Source organism: Strongylocentrotus purpuratus, unplaced genomic scaffold, assembly GCF_000002235.5.
Source record: "Strongylocentrotus purpuratus isolate Spur 01 unplaced genomic scaffold, Spur_5.0 spur5_scaffold_1, whole genome shotgun sequence".
NCBI classification, from domain to species: Eukaryota; Metazoa; Echinodermata; class Echinoidea; order Camarodonta; family Strongylocentrotidae; genus Strongylocentrotus; species Strongylocentrotus purpuratus.
The window spans coordinates 27231084-27258286 of NW_022145594.1; the positions used below are offsets into that span (position 1 = coordinate 27231084).

The 27203-nt window shown below is 37.2% G+C and overlaps 2 protein-coding genes and 2 long non-coding RNA genes across 4 annotated transcripts; 2 read left to right on the forward strand and 2 right to left on the reverse strand.

Annotated features, from left to right (window-relative positions):
* Positions 1–10034: 10034 nt before the first annotated feature.
* On the forward strand, positions 10035–11333 carry LOC115921012. Its single transcript, XR_004062675.1, has 2 exons — positions 10035–10462; positions 10941–11333. It is a non-coding gene; the product is annotated as an uncharacterized LOC115921012 (long non-coding RNA).
* Positions 11334–12643: 1310 nt separating this feature from the next.
* On the reverse strand, positions 12644–14581 carry LOC115921013. The gene is made up of 3 exons (XR_004062676.1): positions 14431–14581; positions 13867–13887; positions 12644–12704 (listed from the first exon to the last, which is right to left on the reverse strand). It is a non-coding gene; the product is annotated as an uncharacterized LOC115921013 (long non-coding RNA).
* Positions 14582–15738: 1157 nt separating this feature from the next.
* LOC105442103 lies at positions 15739–24832 on the reverse strand. The gene is made up of 5 exons (XM_030978657.1): positions 24729–24832; positions 24474–24636; positions 23877–23904; positions 16824–17171; positions 15739–16151 (listed from the first exon to the last, which is right to left on the reverse strand). The coding sequence occupies exons 1-5, from the start codon at positions 24830–24832 to the stop codon at positions 15808–15810; spliced, it is 987 nt and encodes a 328-aa protein (XP_030834517.1). The 3' UTR covers positions 15739–15807.
* Positions 24833–24842: 10 nt separating this feature from the next.
* LOC105444931 (integumentary mucin C.1-like) lies at positions 24843–25214 on the forward strand. Its single transcript, XM_011679820.2, has one exon. It carries the CDS (start codon positions 24843–24845, stop codon positions 25212–25214), a length of 372 nt encoding a protein of 123 aa, XP_011678122.2.
* Positions 25215–27203: the final 1989 nt, after the last annotated feature.

Sequence of the window (27203 nt, forward strand, 5' to 3'; positions counted from 1 at the left end):
CATTGCATCATTAGCTACTGGAAGCTAATACTGTCCATAGTGTCCATAGCCAGCTACCATCGTACCTGATGATCATTCTACAAGTTTGTGTCATGATAACTTGCGGACTATAACGAATCAACGGAGGGAATCATCAACATTCGGCAAATACCAGTTGAGACGTCGCTGATATAACATTTCTTGTTTTGCCGTCCCCATACAAACGTTAAAAGTTACAATATCAACCGAAAAATACCTTTCAAAACGTCGCTGATATAATAGTTTCTGCGTTATGAATCACCATGGTCGTGAACAGCATTGGATAAAGTCTGAGAAATAGATGTATTCTACCCAGTGAAGCCTCATCATTTTTAATGCAGCTGTTCTTTCTCATTTATCATCATCGTCGTCGTCGTCATTATTGATATCGTCATCAGCTAGGAATTTGCACTCTTTCTTTATGTATTGATTAAGGGTGAACTAGTAGAGTGGTTTTGTTGGCAACCTTGATGCTGAGATATTCAGGTAAAGCTTTAGTGCCTGCTGTTGATGAGGTATACAAAGCCGATAAATCGATTCTTCAAGGCAAGACAAAACCTCAAACGCACAAACAATGGGCGAATTTGATATGTGTGAAATGTATAATTTCAGTTTCATTGGTAAGGATGGCGACAAAATAGAACCTTTTGCAGTATTCTGTTTGCTCCAAAATGCTCTTGTCATTATTTTCAATGGATTTACCCTGATAGTGGTTGGCCGTACTAGCGCTAGTTATGATCACGTAACCCAACTTTTCTTCAAAGCATTGTCTTCTACGTATGTGTGCCTCGGGGCATCTTTTTTTGCCCATGTCGCTTGCACCGAAATAGTCCGAATGCACCATGTCGCCTTTAAGCTCAACATCACCATAACCACATCCTTCTTGTTTCTCTCTCTGGGGTTCCTGGCTTGTATTAACGTCAACCGATACATAATGATTGTTCGGCCGTTGAAGTACCATTCGATTGTTACCATCGGAAGAGCTCGGGCAGTGGTTGCAACCATCGCCATACTATCCCTCTCGCTGCTGATTAGCGTCCCAATCCCCAACACTCCCTTTGATGACTTCGCAATAGCGATTGAAAATTGCGACCCGGTTGCCATCCAGGCAATCTCCCTTCGGCTTCGACCCCTGAACGTATCCGTTAGTTTGCTCTTCATAGCGTTTCTAACGGTCACCACGTACACCAACGTCAGAACGTTAGTCATTGCCAATCGATTGAACGTCAGAACAAGAAAACAATTTCGCTATCTAGCTAAGGCTTCAGCGAATCAGGCTACGGTCGAAACAGAGACTTCAGCTTCAGTTTCAACTGCAGTTCCAATGGTAGCAGACATAGGAAGCGAGGCGACGACGAAGGGCCATTCCAAGGAATTGTCAAAGACCAGTAAGATATGTCGAGCGACATACCTAGCTTCAGCTTCAGCGAATCATGCTACGGTCGAAACAGAAACTTCAGCTTCAGTTTTAACTGCAGTTCCAATGGTAGCAGACATAGGAAGCGAGGCGATTACGAAGAGCCACACCAAGGAACTGTCAAAGACCAGTAAGATATGTCGAGCAACCTGGACAGTCTCCCTGATCACTATATCCTTGTACCTAGCTTGGGTTCCGCAAATCGGTATGATGATCTGTCAATTCATTCCAATCTATCCTTCAAAACCCTGGATTTTCACCTCGACCATCTTGGTTCACGGAAATATGTGGTGGACACCGGCTATTTACCTAGGAACCGACAGAAAGTACCGACGAACAGCTAAGGAAATGTTTGGGAAGAAGAAATTACGATTCTCATGGAGTTCTTAAAGAATGTCCGTTACTTCTACGCCGCCTGATGACCTACCTTCGCTTTTAAGCGAAACCGGAATTACTTTCCAGCATAATGTTATGGTAAGGGCAAGGATACATTTGAAATTTTTGGAATAAAGTTTTCATGAGTATCCCAGCTGTTAGCCCTACCAGCGTGAAGGGGGCAGATTAATACATTATTATATTATCGTTGGACCAGAGGGGAAAAAGCATATTACGGAATATGTGACACACTCGCACAAATCTTGTTTTAAATGGTGTATCAAAGTTAGCATTTGTTTTTCCTCATGGTTAGATGTTGCATCACTATGATTATTTAAAGGTAATGTATCGTTAAAGGTAGCGTATCCCTTTTGCAGCCAACGTCAAATTATGTATAGAACTTTGCATGAATTATTAATATGACACGTATGTCCTATTTGTGAAACTTAAACGTTATCAGTGTCTTAGTATTCAAATGTTTGCAAGTCAACCCGTTTATTTTCTAGATTTCACTGTCAGACACTATCGATTGAATGACTGACTTAAAGAGAGATGTAAAAGATATGAGCTTTTGTCTGCATTAATATCCAGCTTCTTGTAACAAGACGTACGACCACACGTTACAAGGGTCTGAAAACCAGAATATTCTACGCAAAAATTTAAGGTGCACGTTTCGAAAATTCCTAACGGTCGATATAATTCCACATAGAGGCAATTACCTGTTCTAATCTGTTGGAGGAGTTTTTAGTTGGTATTTTCTCTTGTATACCATGGGATTTACACAAGTTTATATTTTTAGCCTGCAAAAGGGCACACCCCACCTATCTGGAATTAAAAGAGTAAAAGAACTCGGTATACGTAAGTACTCGACATGATACTAATACTATTAGTAATAATAATGATAATGAAAATTTATATGAATATATAATCAACGCAATGTGCTCACAAGGCGCTTTATTGTTACCCCGGCTCTGCTAGGATACCGTTTTGAGTGCTCAAAGCATTCAAGAAATTTCTTTCTACCTGTACCCATTTGACACCTGGGTGGAGAGTTGAAAATGTAGATTAATGTCTTGCCAAAGAACATTAGTTCCACGGGACTCGAATGTGATCCACCTTCACACGATGTATCCACTAGAGCACGACACCTCTACGTGTCTGTCAAGACTGTCATATAACGTGATTATTTATTTCAATATCAATAATTCTTTTCATCTTATCACCACTGATTCCCTGCACCTTGAAACAATATTTGTAAATGAAACACATTATCGTATATATTCTCCCGGAAGGTGTTTGGGGGTAATTAAAAAATTTCAATGGTGACGCGGAAAAATACCCCTTTACATTCCCACGCCTAATATTCTAGCCAGTAGGCAGACGGAGGACGACGGGGGGGGGGGGGGATTGAAAATGTTAAAACCTAAGGAAGCATGGCAAAAAGAAACAAGTATTCTCTTTCTCCCTTTCTCCTCTTTCTCTATCTCTGTCACATTCTCACTTATTCTCGATCAGTCTCTCTGCCTCTCTCCCCCCCCCTTTTTTTTTTTTTTTTTTTTTTTTTTTTATATCTTTCGCCCCTACTCCCCTTTCTCTCGATCTTTCTTTCGTCTCGATCTCTATGAAGTCTTTCTCTTACCTCATTTGGGATCTTTCTCCCCTTTTTACTCTTCTCTCTCTCTCTCTCGATCTTTCTTTCCCAATCTTGTTGTTCTCTCTCTCCTCTTTCTCTCTCTCTTATCCCCGTCTCTCTCCCTTCCTCCTCTCTGCTGCCTATTTCACCTTTAAACTACTGCGGGGTAGGTCCTAAACTCTTATTGCTCGTCAAGTGTATTGATTGCTTTGTAATACTGTCATTCGAAATTGGTTTCACTGACGAATGGTAAAAAAGGAGCCAACAAAGATGTCATGTAGGATTATTAAAGGAAGCACTTATTTCAGCATGCTGTTATTTAGTAATTAGCACTTAAACCCTGTCATGTCTGTTTTGACAGAGTCATCCTAATTACCGTATAACATTTAATTGGCATAATCACTGCCTGGCCATTTTGATGAAATTTTTTTTAATCCTTATCAGGTAATCTTACTTTTTGCGGAATTGCACGTTTGATAAAACTAATAATAACTAGTTAATGAACAGTTACAACAAAAATTGTCTTTAAAAAGACTGTACACGCACTCATGTCTTCTTTAAAATGATTTGCGGAAGAAATTAGCGAAGTCTAACGGTGTATCGTGTGTAAGGGGCATTATGAGTATAGCTCCGCTTCTATAGATAAGCATGATTACTAAAGTTAATGCCTAAGAGTTCTTGAAGTGTTTCTCAAATATTCCAGACTTCTTATTCACTTTGGTTGCTTTCTTCTCGTCTCTGCACGATCGCTCGTTTCCGCACTTGTAATTATACGCAAAATAGTATGCACCAATTAAAGGAAGCATTTCTAAGTGCACAAGATGGCTTTGCACAATGAGCAATTTCATGTCTTTAATAGTTCCACGACAACCCTTTTAACACCGGTGTTGATCTTGCACTGGACATAGATGAATAATCTTGAAGCCATTGGTGTATCTATCCCATGGTAAATACAATGCGGCACGGGGAGATTATTTGTGTTGGATATAGATAGTTAAAAACAATTTTGATATGATGTACATGTATACTAGATAAGCCATGAAGTTCTTATATCAACACATCATTCATTCGTTAGTGGATACGACTTCATGTCTCAAGCGGAGGGCAAACAAATCGGACAGGTCGAGTGAGAATAATTAGCCAAAGCTACAAGCTTTTCAAAATATACATCAGAGCCTCGACCTATTCTTCGGGTTTAATTCCGTATTAAGCAATGCCACCTTTCCCCGATATAAGACTGCACTTCCACACTAATACCTTGTGTGCTTCACAAACTTCTTACGTTACATGTGCCAGTGAGAAATGTTTGGTTACTTTCGTTTTTCTATAGATAAGTGAAACGTGTGTAACCTCATTTGCAAATAAATTTTATATGAACATGTATTTGTAACGTTGTATGGAAATGTTAAAGTTTACTTGCAAATTTATTTAAGCCTATATGATGATTATTTTGTAATTTGGTATAAATACTATAAATCATGTACAATTTTCTTTATGAGAGAAGAGAATAAAAACCTATGAAAACAAAAATATACAAAGCAATGTTTAGGGTTGAAATTGATTTTGCAATGTTTAGGGTTGAAATTGATTTTGGAATTCGGTTTATATGGAAGGAGTGGGATAGACGTATATTCTAGTGTGAAAGGGCTAAAGTTTGGAATTGCGTTTTAATGCATATAGGAAATGGACTATATACGGACAAATTGCCGGGGCATGTGCAGTTCAACAGTGCTGATGAATCGGCATCCAATTACTCCTCTCCCCCCTCCCTCTCTCTCTCCTTCTCTCTCTCTCTCTCTCTCTCTCTCTCTTCCGTGTTTGTAATGTAGAATATTGTTTAGTTATTATATAAATAAAGATTAGAAAACAATCGGATACCTTTAACATTAAATGTATCGTTAATATGTGTCATAGAACAACTCCGCCCAAATTCCAACTAAAACTAAATTAAGACACACTCTAACCTTGCGGTTTGCATTAACACGGACATTTTATTTTTAAATAAAAATAGGGGTATCAATGCTTGCTCTCTATCTCCCTATTCTTTGGTCTCATTATTTTCTCGTTCTCCCTGCCTTCCCTTTCTCTCTCTCTCTCTCTCTCTCCTCTTTCTCTACCTCCTCTTTCTCTACCTCTCGCCCCTCTCTCCCTGTTATTTCTCTTAATCAATATCGCATCAATTTACAAAATTTAACAAATGGACGTAAAGCAGAGAAAGAGGTCTTACGTTGTTATTTGTTTATAAAAAAAGCAAAAGTAAACTTTATTGTACTCTTTTAAATTCTGGCTCATAAGCTAACGCTGAAACAAAAACAATGATAATTCTAGATTTAATTATATAGACGCAATGTTTTGATACACATTATATTCCCAAACACTTATTACAATGAATAATGTACATAATACGAAGAGATGAAGCGATGGATGTGTCATTTTTCATATCAGTATGTTAATACATAGGAGGAGTGGATTTCGATTTTTGTTGTTGTTGGAGTCCGCATTTATCTTGATTCTGTTATAAACTTACCTCCATATTTCAAGTTTTCAATTATATACATATATATATATATATACAAAATATTCATTTCTATGTGTGTGTATTTCAGTTGTCACTCTTTTTGTAAATGAATTATATTTTATACTGTTATTGTTATTTGAATGTTTTATATTTGATTTATCAATAAATGCAGAAACATCTGCTTAAAAGAAAAAATATGGGATAGCATCATTTTTGAATGAATCCACATCAAATTGTACGGAGGCATCCTCTCTTAAGACATGGTTGAATCCTATTTGAGTTATGGACCTCGCAATATTGAGCGTGTGTTTTCTCTGCAAATAGGTAGTCCCAAACATTACTCCCACTAAAAGTGTATTTCCCCTTCTTTACCTTTAGAACTTTATATAAGTGTCTCTGAAATATCCCATTAACTATTTCTTTACAGGCCGCATTGTATTTGCCATGCAATATATTTACCAAAAGATATTAGATTATTCAACTGTTTTCAGTGCAAGACTCATCTGTACTTGTGTTAAAAGGGATAGAGCAACGTCGATCTGGCGCTGCTCAGTGGCTGCCGGGCTCGCGATCAATTGGGCAAAAAGAATTTCCGTTTCGGAGTGGACTATTAGGCTATTATTATTATTTATTTATTATTATGGAAATGATGGAGCTATAACCAAGACCATAAATGGGCTATTTTGCATAGCAATTTTACAAAGTCTTACAAAGCACAGGCATCCTCCCGTCAATAGACCATTTTCTTTATGTAGTCAAAGTTAATGAATAGAACTTTTTAAATTGCTATTGTTACAAATTACTGAATTCATTTGTTACGAATAATTGTATTTCAATTGTCAACATGCGAGGATGGACAACATTTTTGGTTTGTCCTACCTTAAAATGAAAATCGCATTTTGACTATTGGAATACAATCATTTGTTACAGGTGAATGAAATAATTTGAAACGAGGCACCTAACAAAGATTTATGCACTAGTTTTGAGCATAGTACTAAATTGCCTATTGGTGCTTACTGTTTAGGGCCGATTTGCACGTGTGAGCAACGAGCAAATTGGCACTGATGGCATATCGAAGGTTCATATTTAGAAATCGAAGAATAAATATCGACTAAAAACTGTACAATTATGAAGAAAAAAAAACAATCCTAGACCTATACCACGATCAAAACATTTTGATGTTCAGTGATCCGGGGTAATAATGGAGCGCTTTGAACATATTGCAAGGTGGATTTGTGCGCTATATAGATATCCAATATTATTATTATTATTATAATAATTTCCAAGGAAAGTTTCTCGAAAGCCACCTAATAACTAACCTACAGTATTTGGGTATAGTTGTGGGGATGTGCATGGTTATGTGAGAACGTTTGTGCGCGTGTGTGATTGTGTGTTGCGCGCGTGTGAATGCGTGTTTTTACAGAGCGTATCAGTCACATATTATTCTTGTCCTTGGACTAAACTTCATTATTATTCATTTTTTGTTGGTACTTTAACAACCGAGGCGAACCGTATAATATTAAAGATATATTGGGGGCATTCACACGCTTCCAAAAAGTGTGGTTCGGATCGCGATCAGAATCTCACTTGTTTCGCACACGTTCACACGCAGATACACCCGCATTGCGCTAACCCCTAAAATAGAGCGAAGTCGTATGACCACGTATTAATTTTGCGTGCGGCAATGAAAGACTTAGTAAAAGTGCTGCGTCACTTTGAACATTGTGGGATAGGAAATATCGATATTTTGACTACACTGTTGTTCGCTCGCAGAACGTAAGAGTCTGGTTTCACCTGGAAAAAAAAAATAATGTTGATCTTGATTCAGTAATCAACATATTTTAGATAATTTTAAATCAAGACTGAAAACTCACTTGTTCATATAGTATGTATAGTACAGCATTTACGAGCTCTTGCAGCGCAGTAGAATATATCCACATAGTTATTGTGCTTTAAAAATGAATATTATTTTATTATTATTATTATTATTATTATTATTATTATTATTATTATTATTATTATTATTATTGTTATTATTATTATTATTATTATTATTATTGTTATTATTATTATATTCAAATATCACTAATTATCCTGCCTCTGAATGCCCTTAATGCCACCAACTGAAATGTACAAGTAAGGACAGAGCAGATATTTGCGAACTAGACCATCTCACTCAGCCTTTGTTTTCATGGGGTGATGTAAACGTATTTATCAATCTCGTTCCCCGCCTTGGTCTTGGTGATCTTCCTGCTGTAACTGCTGCCATCTTCGGCCATACCCGAACCTGATGCAGCCTGTGTGGCGCCCTCTGCGTAAGAATGGCGGATGCCGTACATGGCATTCGTTTGGTAACAGTCGTCTGGGACATCATCAACCTCTTGGTAGTGAACTGAAAGGCATGTCTGACAGCCAAAAGGGTAATTAGACTGGTGAATATTTGGCATTTCAATTATATGGTAAAAGAAATGTTCTACGTTAATATATAGATACATAAAACCCCTTAAACAAAAACTCGGTGAAGATGTGAATATGTTCAACAGATCGTAGAAGTCCATGTCGAATCAACACCTGCTAAAGAAATGTTAGAAAAAGGAGGGAGGCAATGATCATATAACTATATATTTGGTTTGCGGTATGTTAACTGTTATCATGCCACAGGGCTAATCCCTATTGTGCCAAGCCCCAAATCCCCCTGTGCCAGGTTGTTTTGGAGATAATCTGATTAACGCCATGGTTCTATGAATAGCGAGTGCAAAACACGCCATGGTTCTATGAATAGCGAGTGCAAAACACACAGCACAGTCCAATGAGTATGAACAATATCTGCTATTACGAATGCTGCATTGCACGCACATGGCACTTAAGCGATATCTCTCTCACATGGACAAAGCAGTATAACGATAGCGAGCATGCATCCTTATGGCAGGCTATGAGTTAATATACCAATATAAATACCCACCTCTCTTTTGTCTAGATCAGTAGTCATACTGCCGGTTGTCTTTGGTTGAGGGGGTAGCCGCATCTTTGACCGTTTACCTTTCCTATTTCCTTGCCCTGAAACCAAAAAAAGAATGATCTAATATACAAATATACACTGTTTTGAGAGGTTCTGGTTAAAACTATGCGCAAGAGTACTATTTGCTGAGGGGCGCAGCAAATGGTACTTTTGGAGTCACCGAGGCCCATAGTTTTAACCAGTACCTCGAATAGAAGGCATGGTATATTTGCTTTATATCCTGCATAAACAAAAATAAAAAAATACTTTTTTTTTCAACTCCCAAATAGTAATCCCAAATAGTACTCTCATAAAGTACTTTCTAAAAAATAGTTCAAATATTTCTGGTCATGTGACGAGCCCTCAACCAATCAAAAGCCAACAAATTTTTGATGCAGGATATAATAACTTTTATTTTATTAGGGTGTCGTGGTTCTTTCACTTGATCCTCAACCCAAGGATTAAAGGTTCGGATCCCTGCCCGGCATTATCATTCTTTGGCAAAACATTAATCCAGAAACTTTCCAACCAACAAAAAATGGCTAACTGGTGATTGCTGGGCTAGTGATAGTTGCAGGGCCTTCAGAAAGTTAATCATCGATGTGATTAGGCTTCCCTAGATTAACAAAAATAGTAGTACGTGTATTTTCATGTTCCTTATTTGTATTATACTTATTTCTATTGCTATTACCAAAATCATTATTATAATTACTATTTTCTCAACGCCCATGAGAATGGCCTCTGTGTTAAATTGACATGCAGACGCCAATTCTTGTTTGCTTCGTAAAGTTTTACCATCGCTGTATAGTGTAATCTTCGATACCAAAATAAATAATTTACCGAGTCCTATATTAGCATTTATAACGTTTTAAGTCAAGCATAAAATATATCAGTAGACGACATTCACGTTACATAATTATTACAATTAGTTTTGCAAAAATCATATCGATCATGTTGATGAAGGTGAAATGAAAACATTATCATTATAGGTATTTACCAAGCAAATATACATATATTCATTATTTATAAAGATTATGTCAGACCCTGTTTATTATCAAGGTATATTCTATTTTTGAGTAAACCAACCTATTTTCTATTTTTGAGTAAGCTTATATTACTTTAAATTGTTGAACCCCTATTTAAAGTGTACCTTTAAACTATGTTTCTATTAAGATCACCTCTCTGGTATATGCTACTGGTGAAACAAAGAGATGGGAACAAAAAGACCCCTATGCTATAGGCCTTGTTTATGTCTTAAACCCAGACCACTTCCTTTATTCGTAGAGTACATAAATAATGAATGACCAGTGGATACACTTACTGGTACCCCTTTGTCTTGGGAATAGGGAATAGTGGGGTTGTTTGCCTGGTTTGGAAGAAAGATTGGCTTTCTCGTTGAGAGCAAGTTTAGACTTCAAGGCAGATAGACGTGTGATGTAACTTCCCCCAGAAGTTACTATGTCGCAGCTTTTTAAGACCTGCCTTGATTTTGTTTCTTAACAGGTAAGCGAACACTCACCTTCCTAAAAGTATATTCATGTTTTATTCTAGTAATTTATAGAGAGATCATAAGATCCTCATGCAATTTGAATGAATTGTACGATACTGTTTAGTGTGATTCTCCTTACGTTGGAAAACCATTGTTATATTTTCATGTGTTTATCCATTAACTTTTGATACAAGATGGTTATGACTAAGTATGAATTAAGATACTACTTTTCACAAGCCAGACCTATTTATAGATATTTCAGTCATTGTAAAATACTTTTGATTAGATAGTTTAGTGATAGCCCAATAACTACTTGTAAGACGATAAATACTCTTGTTGAATTACTGTGTTCCATATAAGGGAGAATTATTATTGATTAAGTAGGAGAGCAAGTTTAGACTTCAAGGCAGATAGACGTGTGATGTAACTTCCCCCAGAAGTTACTATGTCGCAGCTTTTTAAGACCTGCCTTGATTTTGTTTCTTAACAGAGTTTCACCATGGTTCCACCATGGTTCCACTTCCATTTCCCTCGGGACAAGAGTTGGGACTGCTGTCGTTGTTCAGGCAACGCTCTCCGCCTGATCGATGTATTTAGTGCTTATTGACGAACGACTCGTGTTTTATCATTGGTGCTTTATATGAACATCTATACTTTTCTTCTATTCCTTGATATGTTTTCTAATGTATACTGTAGTTTACTTTGCTCCTTTTCTATCATGTATTGTATACCTGTACAACATATTGTAAAGCTTTGCATGTACCTGTTTTTGTAAGAATTGTTTGTTTGAAATCAAGATGCCAGTTGTCACACTGGGAATTTATTATCGGTGTACCTTCGACACTGAATATTAATAAATACCTCTTTGGAATCTTTGGCACAAAATATATGTTTCAGACTTATGTATTTTAATGGATCTCCGTGTTTACTAATCTTAATTAACTGAACCGGCGCAGGCATATAAGGCCTGTGTAACAATTATAAACAGGTAAAGACTTCTTATCAGTTCAATACATGCAGGACAAATTGTTTGTAATAAACATTTCCATTAAAAGCAATTTTCATAATTTAATACTTCTGCCCGGCATGCCTGACATCATTAACGATCTTGATTTTGGTGGCTAAAATGATACGGAAGAAAAAATAATGGAAGAATGATCTTTAGGTTTTCTTACTCTTCTTCATTTTGTAAAGAATAATGCCACCAGCAATGGCGACTAATCCTACTACAATCAGCCCAACAATGAGGCCAGTTCTCCCTGCAAAAAAGGAGAGAAAAAGAAACAAAGACGTAACCTTTTACTCGAGGTTTTCGGAGAAGTTATTTTTTTTCTCAATATTTATTGTGTTTAGCAAAAAAACGACAAAAAAAAAACACACAACAAGAAGCAACAATTTATCTAAATTGTTTGTTATCAAAGGCCCATATAATTGTCATCGCTTTTGCAGTTCTTTGCAAGGGTTAAAAAATATGTCTCCGTCGGGAATGGAACGGCGCTAGTGGTTTTTGCGACACCTGGGCCCCGTCATACAAATAATTGATATCAATCGCAACTATGTACATAAAAGATGGGAGACTGCAAACTTGTGATTGATTGGAGGACTTTGTAAGACGGGGCCCAAATGTGACTGATTGACAGAATGACAGATCTTTAGGCTTCATTAATTAATTCCTTTGTCGCGGGAAAAACATTTTGAACAATCTCAAAGCGTCTAGTGGTTAATGCACAAGCTAAGAATCCGGGTTTTTATAACCCTTTGCACAATTTAAAAAGCTACGCATTAGCAATCTACCAATTCCCTTTGTCTTACATATAACAACAAGTTTATTCATAATAATGACAATAATCATAATAATAATGATAATGTTAATGATCATAATAAATATAAACATGAAACTAATAATAATAATAAGAATTATATCAAGAATAAGGATAAAGAAAACTGTTCGAATAATATAGGCTAAATGTACAACAATATCCTTGCCTTTCGCGGTACCGAAAATCTTCGAGGATTTGCTATAGACATTGTTGCCGTAACTGACTAGTGCCAGATTTTTCGGCGACCATCCGAGCGGTATCAAGATGCTCTCATCAACGCTTACGCAGTCACTGTCTTCCGCTCCAGGGTCGACCGATTTATCCGAGGACGTAAGGACGAGTTGAAAGCAGAGTCCGAGGGGAAGTGGGCCGAGTGCGGTGTCTGGTCGAGATATGTCTACTCTCCCTTCGCCCGGATTGTACACCGACCTGATGCCTGCCAACGAATGAGATTAGTTAGCATGGTGACATATAATAAAACATGACAAACAACAACAATAATTATTGGACGCCCCCCGCCCCCGGAAAAAGAAGGGACAAGAAGAATAAGTACGTAACTAAAATGGGTGGACATAATTGAATTGAAAGGTCCAATGAATATCACAATGGAACTTTTCAAGAGTAGTATATTAAACTTTGATTGCAATGAATAGATACTTGGGGAGTGGATGTCATGACGTAATGGTTCACATTGTCTAAGTATAAAAGAAAATAGATTCAGTATCGAATCTAAACAAGATTGAATTAAACACGTTTATTTAAAATTTCATATAAGATTCACCTTTCTTACAATTTCTGAATATGCAAATGATGATTTAAGAATAAATGGTACATGTAATAGTGAATGTAGTGTCAACATACATTTTATTTACTTATACCATCGATGTGTTGTTATTTACACTGTCGCTTATAAAGGTCGATTTTTTTTACCCCAATTTATGGAATTATTTAAAAAATAATTTAAAAATAATAGATCTAGATAATAGTATACATTCTCAGATTTTATTAAATAACAATTTGCCAATGTGTGTTTTGCGTGACTGCTAAAGCATGTGTATGCTACTATGCTTATCAACTAAGGGACCTATGCCATTGAGTCATAAATGATAGTAATGAGGATTAATGCCCCACAAATGGGCACTAATATAGCACATCGACACGGTTTTGATCCTAGGGCCTCACAGTTACGAGGTCATTGCTTTGTCACTGAACCATGACTGTACGCAGCGGGGGCTAGGGTAGGCGGGCAGTTTCCATAAATAAAAAAACAAAACAGAAAATGCAATAAATTTTCAATAATTTATTGCATTTTACCCCGGTCCCCAACATAAAAAAATCCTCTGGACGGCCATGCATTATGACTCAAGGAATGGGCACACAGAAGACCTTTTTTATGACTTGAGGGCGTAAGTCCCCTAGTTGATAAGCATGGTAGCATACACATGCTTTAGCAGTCCCGCAAAACACACATTGGCAAATTTTTATGCAATAAAATCTGAGAATGTGTACTATTATCTTGATCTATTATTTTTAAATTATTTTTTAAATAATTCCATAAATTGGGGTAAAACTAAAATATTCCAACTCTAAATACATACCCAGTTCGGCTGGAGATGGGGCTAAAAAGAGAAGAGAAAATGCAATTGTTAATTTCCTTCAAAGAATCATAAAATAAATAAACTTTGGCAATCATCCTTTCCGATTTGTTTGAAAATGTGTCGCTGCTTTCAATTTTAGCGTATAAGAACAATAATGAATAGACATGTGTATATCTATACTTTCAGTACTCAGAAATAACTTTATCCAAACAGGTAAAAAGATTTTAAAAAATAGTGACATAATCATAATATGTGTCGACATTCTTCACGAAATATTCTTTCACGGAACTTAGAAAACGTTTTTTCTCGATAAGGGCTAATCCACAAATCGCATATTACATTTGTCCCTTGCTTTACGGTTAGGTTAAGTAGAGGTTGCTATAGGATATAATGTGTCAACAATAATTCTTTATCAAACGACATTTCATCGCTAATGCATTATTTTACATTGTATATTTAAAGGAATGCCTACTAATTTCCATACCGTTTTATTGCTTAATAATAATAGCGATAATATTAACAATGATAGTAATACTAATATTAATGATAATAACAAATAATTACGTTTTGTTGACTGTTCAACGATGTCATTATCCTCACTGAAGCCGAACATATTATGGCTCTTAACTTCGACATTGTAGAACGTAAGAGGCCGAAGATTATCGATCTTGACACGAGTAGTGCCGATTCCGGAAATCTCCGAGCACTGATCGGGTTCAAGAGTTTTACAGTAAACCACGTTGTAAGTTTGAGGATTTCCGCCTGTGGAACTACGAGACCACGTGAGGATGAAGGACTTAGTTGTGACTGACGCAATAACAACGGCAGCATCTTTTGGGCTTTCTGGTAAACCTGTTTTGACATAATTTATGATGATCGATTTCGAAATGAATCAACAATGGGCAATGATTAAATATGTTCTTTTAAAACCGTTTCTTTTAAGATTGTATCTAGATTATAATTATTATGCTATTTATAATGAGGTGTGTATTGTTTAGCAGCCCGTTTTACCAATTCAGAGCTGCCATGTCCTAATGAAGAAATGATTTTCACTATCACAATTCAGAAAAGGAAACGTTTTGGCTAGTTTAATGTCTGTATTTAGGAACACGGACAATTTAGATTACATCAATACATGATTTGAATACTAATACATGTAATTATATTTGCTTATATGGCGCCTAACACTTACTTTATCAGAAGTCTCTAAGCGCTCTACAATAATGCAGCATAATTACCCTGGCTTTAATCATTGCATTAAATATTTAAGATATTACTACATACATGCAGAACAAGTATCTACGATTAAACATAAGGGTGGAGGTCATTATCAACGTTGTGTTGCATTCATCGATATGCATAATTTCAAACTACATGTAGTATTCTTGACGGAAACTGAAAGCATTGGATCATGATTAATATTACTAAGGTACTAATTACGTCCAACATTAATGAGGATCACATTTTTCTGTAGCGCATTTAAAAGGCTATAATGAGGGAAATAATTTGCCTTCATTGTCTGCAGTATTCTTAAAGGGATCCGGTAACGTTGTCTCAGATTCTGAAACAAAATCCTGGATTTAGCTCATGCTGCAATGATAATTATAAACCTTTAGGCCAGCCAGGAACCCCATGACTTTTACAAGCCGATCGCCTGTCTGATTATCAGGATATTTATGATTGGAATTACAAATTTTGAAAACAGGTTTTCATAACACTACAGTCTATTGAGGAAAACGAGTATGGAAAAACCGGTCACTCGAAGATTTTTGCTTTTTTGAGGCACTTCGTGATCAATTTGAAGCACGATTTTTTTAAAGGCTTTAATATTACACCATATCACAGACACTGATAATATGTAGGGCCGTGTATATCACATTTAGCATTGTTAAACAATGCCTTTAACGGAAACTGAAAGCATAGGTTCATATTACTAATTTACTAACGTCCAACATTGAGGGTAATGTTTTTCTGTAGAGCATTTGATAGGCTATAATGGGTTGCTGTGCAGGATATTATTTTGCCTTCGTCCTCTGCAGTTGGGAAAATATCTATCGCCCTGGTTGATGCCATCAGCGGGCCGTCAGATGCAATGCTGTGATTGGACTGTTCACGAACGATGACTCTGACGTCACCAAAGGACCAGGCGATCGTTGCCGATGGGTTAGACGACGGAATAGTACAGTTGAGTCGGTTGTAGTGACCACCCACGACATGCATTATGCTCCTTTCATTGAAAGATGAATTCTTACCGACATCCAGCAGTGAGATAGCAGTGGGACGTCCTGGTTAGAAAGAAATCAAATATTCATTTTGGAAATCGTCAACTTAATCAATAAAGCCATCGAATTGTAATAATCATGTTTGAATTAAGTAATATGGCACTATGTGTGTATGTGTGTGTGTGTGTGTGTGTGAGAGAGAGAGAGAGAGAGAGGGGGAGGGAGAGACAGAGAGGGAGAGAGAGGGAGAGAAAGTAGATTAATTTCCGTGGCAGACGTAGCATGCATAGAATAAAATTGATATGGAAGTACATGTACCTCAAATTCTCTTACACCCTTCCCTCCCCCACACATACTTAAAAAAACCAAAAACAATTGCATCTTATTACCAAAATCATACAAACTTTGGTCACAGCTTTGGTAAACAATAAACCTAAGAAAAATGATAACCTGTAACGGGCCACATTTGTTCAAGACCCGTAACACTAATTGAAACAATTGGCCGATTCCTTAAACTTCGAAGACGACTTCATATTTTTGAATGAAGTCGATAAAAATGATATTTTAATTTAATAAAACTTTACGATTTTATATTTCTAACAGGGCATACATATATATATATATATATATATATAGACATTTGCCTTTATGAAATATCAGTATAAACCCGCTCAAATTTGATTGGGCCAGCAATTCAAAAGTTAGAATAAATTACAGCATGCATTGGAAACTCACTCAAAACTGCTAGCCGGATCCGCGTGATGGAAATACCATTTAGAATAATTGCTTTGCACTCGTAGATCCCATCATCTTCCATCGTCACTCGGCTAACCTGCAAAATGACTCCCGATACCAAATCGCCTCTCACGGAAAACTTCCCTGGTGCAGACGTGACCGAAACGTTGCACGACGTGATCTGGGTGTCTCTGCAGTCCCGGATGAGGACGAATTTGTCGATACCATCTTTGGTCCACGTCAGCCTGTCGAACGTAGCGGCGGAGGAGACGAACTCACACCGAAGTGAAGGTGTTTCGCCGTTGTTCGACGGGACGAGAACATCGTAGGGTCCCGTTGAGACACAAACTGTAAGGATAGTATAAGTATAACAAGAACGTGATCCAATACTTGCTTCAGAGACAGTTAATTGCTTCTGCGAAAGCGACATTTCCTTTTTGCTTATATGGTTAGTATTGAAAATGTGTTTTAGTGCGGTTTAGAGTTGGAACTAGGCCAGGATGTGATACTTCCTATTAAGTTGGGGATTTGACCAATGGAAGGCACATGGTTATGTTGCAGTTGGGGGTTAGGGTTAGGGTTATGTTTAGGTGAACTCACGACCAGCATGCCAACGAAGTGAAGCTGTTTCGCCTTCGTTCACCGGGACAAAAACATATCGTGAGGCCCCGGTGAGGCAAAATCAATTTGGCGATATGGTAGCAATATGATGGTCCAACAGTTTCTCCTACCGGCTACAGTAAAATATCTTCATACTTATCAGAGACCATAGGATTAGGAATACGGTTGAACTTAATCATTCAAAATAATAGTTACATTTATATTGCGCACGTATCCATCCCAGCAGATACTTATGGAACCTACAAAGAAGTGGTATGTTTCAGAATAAGTTCATATGTGTTAGAATAGGTTTAAGAATAGATCTTACCGTGAACTTTAGATGTAATATCATGTAAGTGTAGTTTTTGGTACCGGGTTAATTTGTGAAGTATAGGTTATAATAATAATAATAATAAAGCAATTTTTATATAGCGCATAATAATAAATTTATAGGGCTCTAGGTTCGCCTTCATTTTTAGTCATTTCGTGTTTTGAAACAAATGGGAAAGTGGTCCGGCACTATACATATCAGGGAAATGATTGATTCAGCCATCCGGAGTTCCCATACATTATAGTGATGACAACTTATAAATATAGGCTTTAAACTTTCTTTGGATATTTTTGTCCGATCTGGTAGGCCTACAAACTTTCCATATTTGTGTTTTATCTTTAAGTTGTTTGCTTTTAAGGCTGGAAATTCCTGTTACAAATGTGACAAACATCAGTGTGAAAGCCTTTAGATTCATTTATTGTTAGACGCGGTGAATAATACATGGAATGCATTCCATGGTACAAATACACTATCTACCCAAATACTTACGTAAACAAAACTGGTGCAGTTAAAAATGTTGATCAACTTACCGCTATGTCGTAAGAAAATAATGGACAATAAATTCAGAAGATCTTTTCGTGTCATCTTGTAACATGCTCTCTGCCTTGGCAAGAAGACTAATGTATTTAGCTTCGCAGATCTTACTCGAAACAATGGACATAAGTGGCAACTAACAACGTTTATTACTCTTCTATAAGTCCTCGAAATATGAAACTATAGACGTAATTATTCAGAGTGAGTTATTGCTTTTCCATTTAATGCGACATACGGACACGTGAAATACAATACTGTTATTTTGATCGAAAGAAATATTAATGATCCATCTACGTATTACATTAGCATATCTTTATATAAGTGTATAGTTTAGCCAGGGGCGGCGAATTGTTTTTTATGTGTGTGACGGGGGGGGGGGGAGGGGGGACAGCAAAACGAGGGCCTTTTCTGGAAAAAGGGTCACCTACAAAGAGACACCTCAAAGCGAAAGTTTACCATTTTTAGACATTGGTAGGCCCTTATATCCCTACATTGTAATTTGATTATCAGGGATGATTTCATTGTTTGTTTCTCCCTTTACATGGTCCTATATACTGCTTTAGCATTATACTTTGCAGTTGGATGTGATGATTTGAATATTTATCTGCGAGCGAGTGAAGCGAGTGAACACAACTTTAAAGATTTGTGTGATCCGAGCTCGAAAAATTACATCTAATTGAAGAGCAAAAACAATCCCAAAAGTACTGGAAATATATTAACTTTAAATGCAAGCGATTTTTGGTGATAAGTCGCCTTAAATTAGGAGCACAATACATGGTGAAAAGAAAAGGGAGCACTAATCCAGAGTTAAATGGACACTTTATAAAAAAAGAAAAAGAGCACGTGTCAAAATAAAAATCTGATTTATCAGAGGTGAAAAAAGGGCACTACTCGCACCTGATACGGGCACTCACCAGAGATGGAAAACATTATTATGACATGCCAGTGATTGAATAGGTCATGTTAAAGCTTTTGAAAGTTAACTTATGCTTCACGCTTCAGTATTTCCAGTGTGGAAAGCGATCCAAGGTATTTCAGCTTTAAAAAGACCTTGTTTTAATCCATAAGGTAACCTTCAATTACTTAAACAGCCACCAACTCTTTTTCCCGTGATCTCTCTGCTTGCATGATACCCACAGAAGAGGAAAAGAAACAGCGCCATCCAATCATCAATGATGAACAACTCAAAAAATAGTACAGCCAGGCAGAAATGATTTTTTTTTTTTTTTTTTACATTGGTCAGCCTTAAAACCCACGAACAACAAGCTTGTCTATTTTACCAATTCATATGCAAAAGGTGTAACGTTCGATAGGCATTTGTCTCGAATAGCACATGACAAATCAAAGATCCACTAGCATCAAGGGCGCAAAGGCATTTGGCTCACATTCATTGCTTGAGCCCAGTCTTGGTCCAAAAAGATTTCGACAATATTCTTTGATATGGATACTGCTCAGCCATCGGGTACATCAGATTTAATAATTAAGGTTCATGAAACAGCGTATTAGAAATCATTTGATATGAAATATAATTAATGGTTTCAAAAGTAATATCATTTAAAAATAGATCTTCCGAACTCGGGTATACTTTTTTAACGCACACTGTACACGGTTTCAAAACTACTATTATGACTATTTCTGTCGATCTTGGTTTTTGATTCGGTCGAGTAATAAGTAAAGACAAGGAATATTTGTAGTGCTCATTAAATAAAACCAATTAAGAAGGGATCCATGTCTGAAGATTAAGAAATGTGTATTTCGACTTTGTAGACATATGTGTGGATTCAATATCGGTCAGGAATTTTGTTAAAGCTTATCTGCCGTAGTTTACAGGAGGGATTAGACCACTCTGCAAGGTCACTGGACAGGTGGTTATCTCATCAACTCAGCTCTCAGTTAACATAAGAAAAAGAGGATCATGGGGGACCAATGGTCACCGATTAGGCATTGTTTGATATATAGAGGGCACAAGTAGCTACCAGTAGTGCAGTGGGCCTTTAATTGATTTGTTTTCATTCTCACTAGGTTAGAATGTCGCCCTTGTATGCCTGTTGGATGTTAGCTTCTTGAGTGGTCGGTTTTATGGAGCTCTTCTTAATGTTGGTCTCGTTGGCTTTATCAGTTTTGATATGCATTTGACAAATATGGCTTGATTAGTTTTTATATTTTATTTGACAAAAATGAATACAAAGTATTATTGACTTACTTGACTTAAGCCGTCCACACCATCACTGGGATGTATGATGGCTTCTGTTTCACTATGGCTTGCCACATTTTCCTGTCTTCTGTTAGCCTAGTGGCTTTAGTCAGGGAGTCAACGTGTCTGTTTTTGCAGTCCGCCTTGATGCAGTCTGTCCATCTCTTAGCTGGTCTTCCCCTTCGGCGTTTGCCATGTACATTTCCGTTGAGAAGGATGTGGGGGTATCTTTTTGAATTCATTCGGTTGATATGTCCATATGTATTATTAGTATTATTATTATCACTATCATTATTTTTTATCATGATTATTATCATCATTATTTTCACTATCATTATTTTTTATCATAATTATTATTATCATCATTATTATCACTATCATTATTTTTATCATAATTATTATTATCATAATTATTATCACTACAGACATATTAAATGAATTCATATAAATCGATAAAGTACCGATATAGTCCTTGCATATTTATGAGGTATCTATTGTGTGTAATTGTTGTGATAAAAACAGTTTATTTATGTCAATCATAAACCATATAAATCATTGGTTTGTATATCAAACGAGATCACTTTACAAAGGGGCTTATAAACTATATATTGTGTACCATTTCTTGAGATTAAATCAATACAATATCACAATTTAAATTTTTTAATTTGATAAAGAGAAAGAAAAATAACGTGATATAAAGAGCGAATAAAACTAGCTTGATCTTCATTAGGACACAATGCTTAAAATTTTAATTTGGTAAAGAGAAAGAAAAATAACGTGATATAAAGAGAGAATAAAACTAACTTGATCTTCATTAGGACACAATGCTTCGACTTCAACTTGCTAATTTGTAATGGCAAGGTTTTAGCAAACCCCACTTTTAAGTAAGTGTCGTGCTAATATTTATAAGAGTAAACTACGTTCAATGGAAATGATTAAACAGAACGTTGACATCATTTAATTTACGAACATCAAGATTCAGGTGAAAGCATTGAATTGCGTTGGGTGAAATAAGAATAAGATATCAGGAAGGAAAGAGAGAGAGAGAGAGAGAGAGAGAGAAGGGGGGGGGAGAAAGAAAATGTTCAACATTTTGTTTGAAATCAAATATTCTACTACTACTTTACATCTGCCTCTGCACTTCACGGGAATAATGTGGGGACAACACTGCGACACAGACTGCCATTTTTATGCTCTTCGAAAGTGTTTTCAGCAAAATAATATGGACCCGACGCATCATATAACAATAGCAAGTGGCGTCTCCCCTTCAAGTCACACAGTTTGGCCAACTTGGTTTCAGTTGGTCACAACATGGCGTACGTATATTCCATTTGTTTTTAGCTTGAAAAACAGAACAGTATTCGCCCATAGTCTGTCCCACTCGAACCAGGTTGGTCAAATTCACCTTAAAACTCCCACTTGGTTACAAAGAGGCACTATCATTGTGTTAACATGCCCTATTTTGTTACTTTGAACGCATTTATATGCGTACCATGATCCATATCTATTTAAAATCAATGTATTCTATTTCATCGTCTATCTCGACCTTTTTCTTTAGACTTTCCGTTTGTTTGATAGATGTAGAATAAAAGACTGTAGAGGCAGTGTTGTGTGAGGCTGATTCCGGAAGACGTGGAGCTAGTCAGAATAGGGACTTTTAGATGCGCACGAAGACAATGGGGATTGCTACCATCGACGTCCTTTTAATGCACTGCCTTGAATGGACGTCACACGTTTCAGTCCACGCAAATCTAAAAGTCCCTAATGTTCGCATCCGCCAATCATGTTATCCATCCGGCCTGCTTCTTTCCAGTTTTATGTTAAGATCGAGGATGGAATGACTGACAGATAGGTCGGGCGTCGCTTCGTTCCTTAAATCGCCAGGACCAATCTCTGTATAGTTATCATCAATCTGTGAAAAAGGCCCAGGGCTAGTCCACAATCTGCCCGGTCCTACACACTTGATTCAAGCCGTCGAATATGGCGTAATTATCATCAAACTTATAATTATGCTCACCAGCCCAGCCAGCCGGGCGTCCTAATTTAATGATCACGCCATCATCGGCTGGTAGCAAGTAAGTAGGAAGACTTATAATAGCGCTGGTGTGGTGGAGATGGAAATTAAATAGGCCAGATTATGGACTAGTCCGGGCCTTGCTGCTTGTGCATGGTTTCTTACTACTTGCAGAATACATTTAAGACAAACCTTTATGACGCCATCAACGATAATCACGAATAAGAGAAGAACGATGACTGTATTAGAAGTAGAAGGGTCTGGTGAAAAAAAAGATTTGAGATGACAGGAAAATTTACACTTTTTTTTCAGTGGTTCCATTATAAACTAGATCTGGGGCCTGTTTTACAAACTAAGCCTTTATTCAATGACAAATGACAAAAATCAGTGACAAATCTGCTGATAACCAATCAGAAGCAGGGATTCAATGACTTGACTGAAAAACTATCATTTGTCACTGATGACAAGTTTGGTTAAACGCCCCCCTAGTGGTCAAGTTTATGTTCGAGCAATTATTTCTAATCGTGCCACTACTATTTCTGTGAAATACTTAAAATATTTATGGACAAATAATTGGAAGACTAATCTTGATCTTACGAAAAAAAAGGACATATCCATATGTTATAATGTGTGTGTGTGTGTGCGTGTGTGTGTGTGTTTCTCTGTTTGTTTTATTATTTTTTTCTTTTTTTAAAATAAGCAAATATTATTCGTGATCAATGAACCATTTAACACGACATCAAATATTTCTTAATGTGGAAGGTCATGTTGAATTTGTTCATTTTTTTTTCTTCGTTTTTCCTTTTCTATCACCTGACGTAGATGGCGCTCGTTAAGTTTACAACTTTCCTACTTTTGACCTGTTTTATCGTTGTATTGGTAGCAGCAAAACAAGGTATTTCAAAAATACATTAATCATCTCATGTTTGAAACATTTTGTTTTTGTATGGAGTTGACTAGTTTTGGAGGTATTATAAACCACATTTCCATCCATTTGTTACGTGTTACTTGTTACTTGTAGATGTAATCCCGATGACAGCTATCATACAGCTAAACTGGGATGTCCGTGCAACGTGTTGGCATAGTGGCAGTGCATGAAGTCTATTATTTACAATAAAACGGTGGACGTGCAAGTAAAAACCGAGACATCACGGAGCAGATGATGACAGCCATGATTGACATGCTCCAGTTAATAATAATAATAGTTAACGTTTACAAAAAAGCTTTAAAAACATTTTCTCAGCACATCAAGGGCAATTATAAGTATAATACTAATAATATTAATATATATATATATATATATATACAGAACTATTTGGAATTGATCTGTTTATTTGCTTCTAATCATTCGCAGCAGCTCAGTCTAAACCCATTGCCTACAGGAACCTGGTGGCTCCTGTATGAAAGCCTATGGGAATAAGAGAATTCAGTAATTAACGGGTTAATACCTAACACTCTGTCGCGCAAGCTGTTTCAATTGTTTCAGAATAGCAATAATCACTAAAATAAATCTTGGATTTTGGAAGACATAATATACACAGAATATTTAAAAAGTCATTGAGAAGACATTTCTGTGTATATCGAACAAAAAATCAATGCACTTTTGGTATCTCGATGGTAACGTGAGCTCCCAAATTATACAATCATATAAAGAAACCTACACGTACAAACTTACATCAACATTTAAAACAAAAACGTAACACAGTCGCTTAAATTAAGACTTAAAAAAAAAAATTAAAAAAAGTCGTATTGGAAATTTTAGAAGCCTTGTGCGACATATTTTGAAATTTGCAAACAGTTCAATAAACTAAATATTTTCCGTACAATCATGATTTCTAATAATTAAGCAATTCAAATCTTCCTCAAGTTAATTTCTCGAAATTCCTTGCGCACATGTTTTTTATCATTCATTTTTAATTATATCCAGGTAATATTGAGGAAGTACCCTTCCAACAAAAGAAAAATCGGGATGCTAGCAGTTGCAGCGATAGTGGCATCGATAGTGGTAGCGATAGTAGTAGCAATAGTGGCAGTGATAGTAGTAGCTACAGTGGCAGCAATAATGGCGACGACAGTAGCAGCGATAGTGGCGACGACAGTGGCAGTTCTTCCGAAGAGGGTAAGCCGCCGCCACCACCACCTACAACAACAAAAACAATAACTACTGACAATGCTACAACATCAGTAACACGTCGCACACCTACAACTTTACTTGTCACAACAACACGTCACCTACCTACAACTTTACCTGCAACAACAAGATGGTCGACCACTACTACTGCTGCTCCAACAACGCCTGAATCAACTTCAGTGTACACAACAACGTTGACAACCATTTCTACCACAATGCCATCCACTACTACAACAGTACCGTCTACGACAGATACAACAACCACAACTGATACATCTACAACTGCATTAATTTATACGACATCGACGTCTTTAACAGCTACGACAGAGGTATTAACCACAAATGGTTCAACAGGTGGCACACCTACCACTATGTCTACTGCAAAAATGTACACGGAAGCGCGTACAACAACAACCACTAGAAACCCTGAATGTGGCCGTGGGGATAATCCACCGTGCCCGACTACCGTAACGAAAACTCTCACCACAATCGTTGCATCATCGGCAACAATATCTGTGGCAAGGTTAGCTCACGAGCGCTGGGACACCCGCCCTGTTCAGCACAAGAAAGGAGAGCCAGAGAAATAATGCCGTGTGAACGGGAGGATACACCACCATGTTAAAAACGACACCTTCTGTGGGCCCCGTTTAGACACGACGCAGTAGAGGGCAAATAGTTAAGCTTGTGAACGCGGTGACACCCCGTCCTCGTTAGAAATAGCACGTAGGGTCACACAAAGGATACCGTGTGAACGAGATGATACTCCACCGTGTTAAAACTCATACTTTAAGTGAACGTGATTCAGATACGACGCTGTATAAAGAAAGGAAACTAAGTTAACATGTAACATGTAAAAAACAAGTAAAGAAAGGGCGAACACAAAAAGAAAAACATACATCGACTTTTCCAGCAAACTAAGCTTTATAGTTTAAAGTTACTATGTCCAATTTACAGCCAACATCAAATTCTGTAATAATAATAATAATTATAGGCATTTCTATAGCGCCGTCTATCTAGAAAATGTATTACGAGGCGCATTTATTATTACCCTAGCTTTAGCCTAGCGAGCACTAATTTTGAAAATCGTGCCGGCTGATAATTCGCTCAGGCCTCTCCCCCCCCCCTGGATCCACCACTGGTGTCCAACAATTTGTCACAACATAACTAAAATTTATATTGTGCAAAATGTATCACTCCGGAGAGTCTTTGCATTTTAGAGTACCTAGATAATATGCTTTCCATAATACTCTCATTACCTAATTAGCCTGCTTATACACTCTTTCAATTCAATGGACTTGAATTTCTCTGTGCCTTAACCTGTACAACTATAATTACTTTTACCTCATTTATCTCTAAAAAAATAATTTAAGAGCACTTAAAAAGTTTGTAAAACAAAGGTGTTTTAGTATCATTATAATCATGAAGTTTTTATCGTTATGCACATTATCAAGAAACTAAGGTGTTTACGATTCTATACCATATGGTGTTTTAATTATTATAATAATCAGAAAGGTTTGATTGCCGTGCACTAATCAAGAACCTAAGGTTACCTGTTTACGATTCTATTCCATGCGGTGTTTTAATTATTATGATAATCAGAAAGGTTTGATTGCCGTGCACTAATCAAGAACCTAAGGTTACCTGTTTACAACTCTATTCCATATGGTGTTTTGATTATTATGATAATCAGAAAGGTTTGATTGTCATGCACATAATCAAGAACCCAACGTAACCTGTTTACAATTCTACTATTCCAAGCTTATTGTAGCTTGTTTTATATGCTAAGGAGTATAATCAATCAGTAAGATCGGTACACAAAGCTGCAATACAAGTCAACCTCCACTCCACTAAAGAATAAGATCGTAAAAATAAAGTAGTCTGTATATTCATTACAAAACTAACTTCAAATCGGCAGTCAGAAATGAAATAGATCTATCGAATAAATTATTCCCTGCAATAGAAGAGATACCATGAACTCGGAATTTACTAAAAACCAACAGTCATGGCATCCCGAGGCGGGGGAGGGCAGGGGAGGGCAGGGGAGGGCAGGGGGAGGGGGGGGGGCAGGGCAGGGGAGGGCAGGGGAGGGCAGGGGAGGGCAGGACAGGGGAGGGCAGGCGAGGGCAGGCTAGGGAAGGGGGAGGGGGAGGGGAGGGCAGGGGAGGACAGGGGAGGGCAGGGGAGGGCAGGGGAGGGCAGGGGAAGGGGGAGGGGAGGGCAGGGGAGGGGTAGACGGGTGGAAGGAAAAAAACAAGTCTGGGTAATCATCACCTCCTTTCAGGGCAAATCGCTTCTTGAATGTTTAATCATTTTTTGTTTATGTGTTTGCTTGCTATTGTTGTGTTTTTTTGGGGGGAGGGGGAGGTTGTTTGCTTCTGTAACATATTTTATTTTATACATATTAGATTATATCATAAAATACTTACCCCCCCCCCTTTCTCTCTCTCTCTCTCTCTCTCTCTCTCGCTTTACCTTACTAAAAAGAATAGGGGCAGAAAGAAAATCATCCCCACCCTCCCCCTTCGCTTCGAAAATTTACCTTTGTGTACCTTCACGTCCATGTCAAATATTACAAA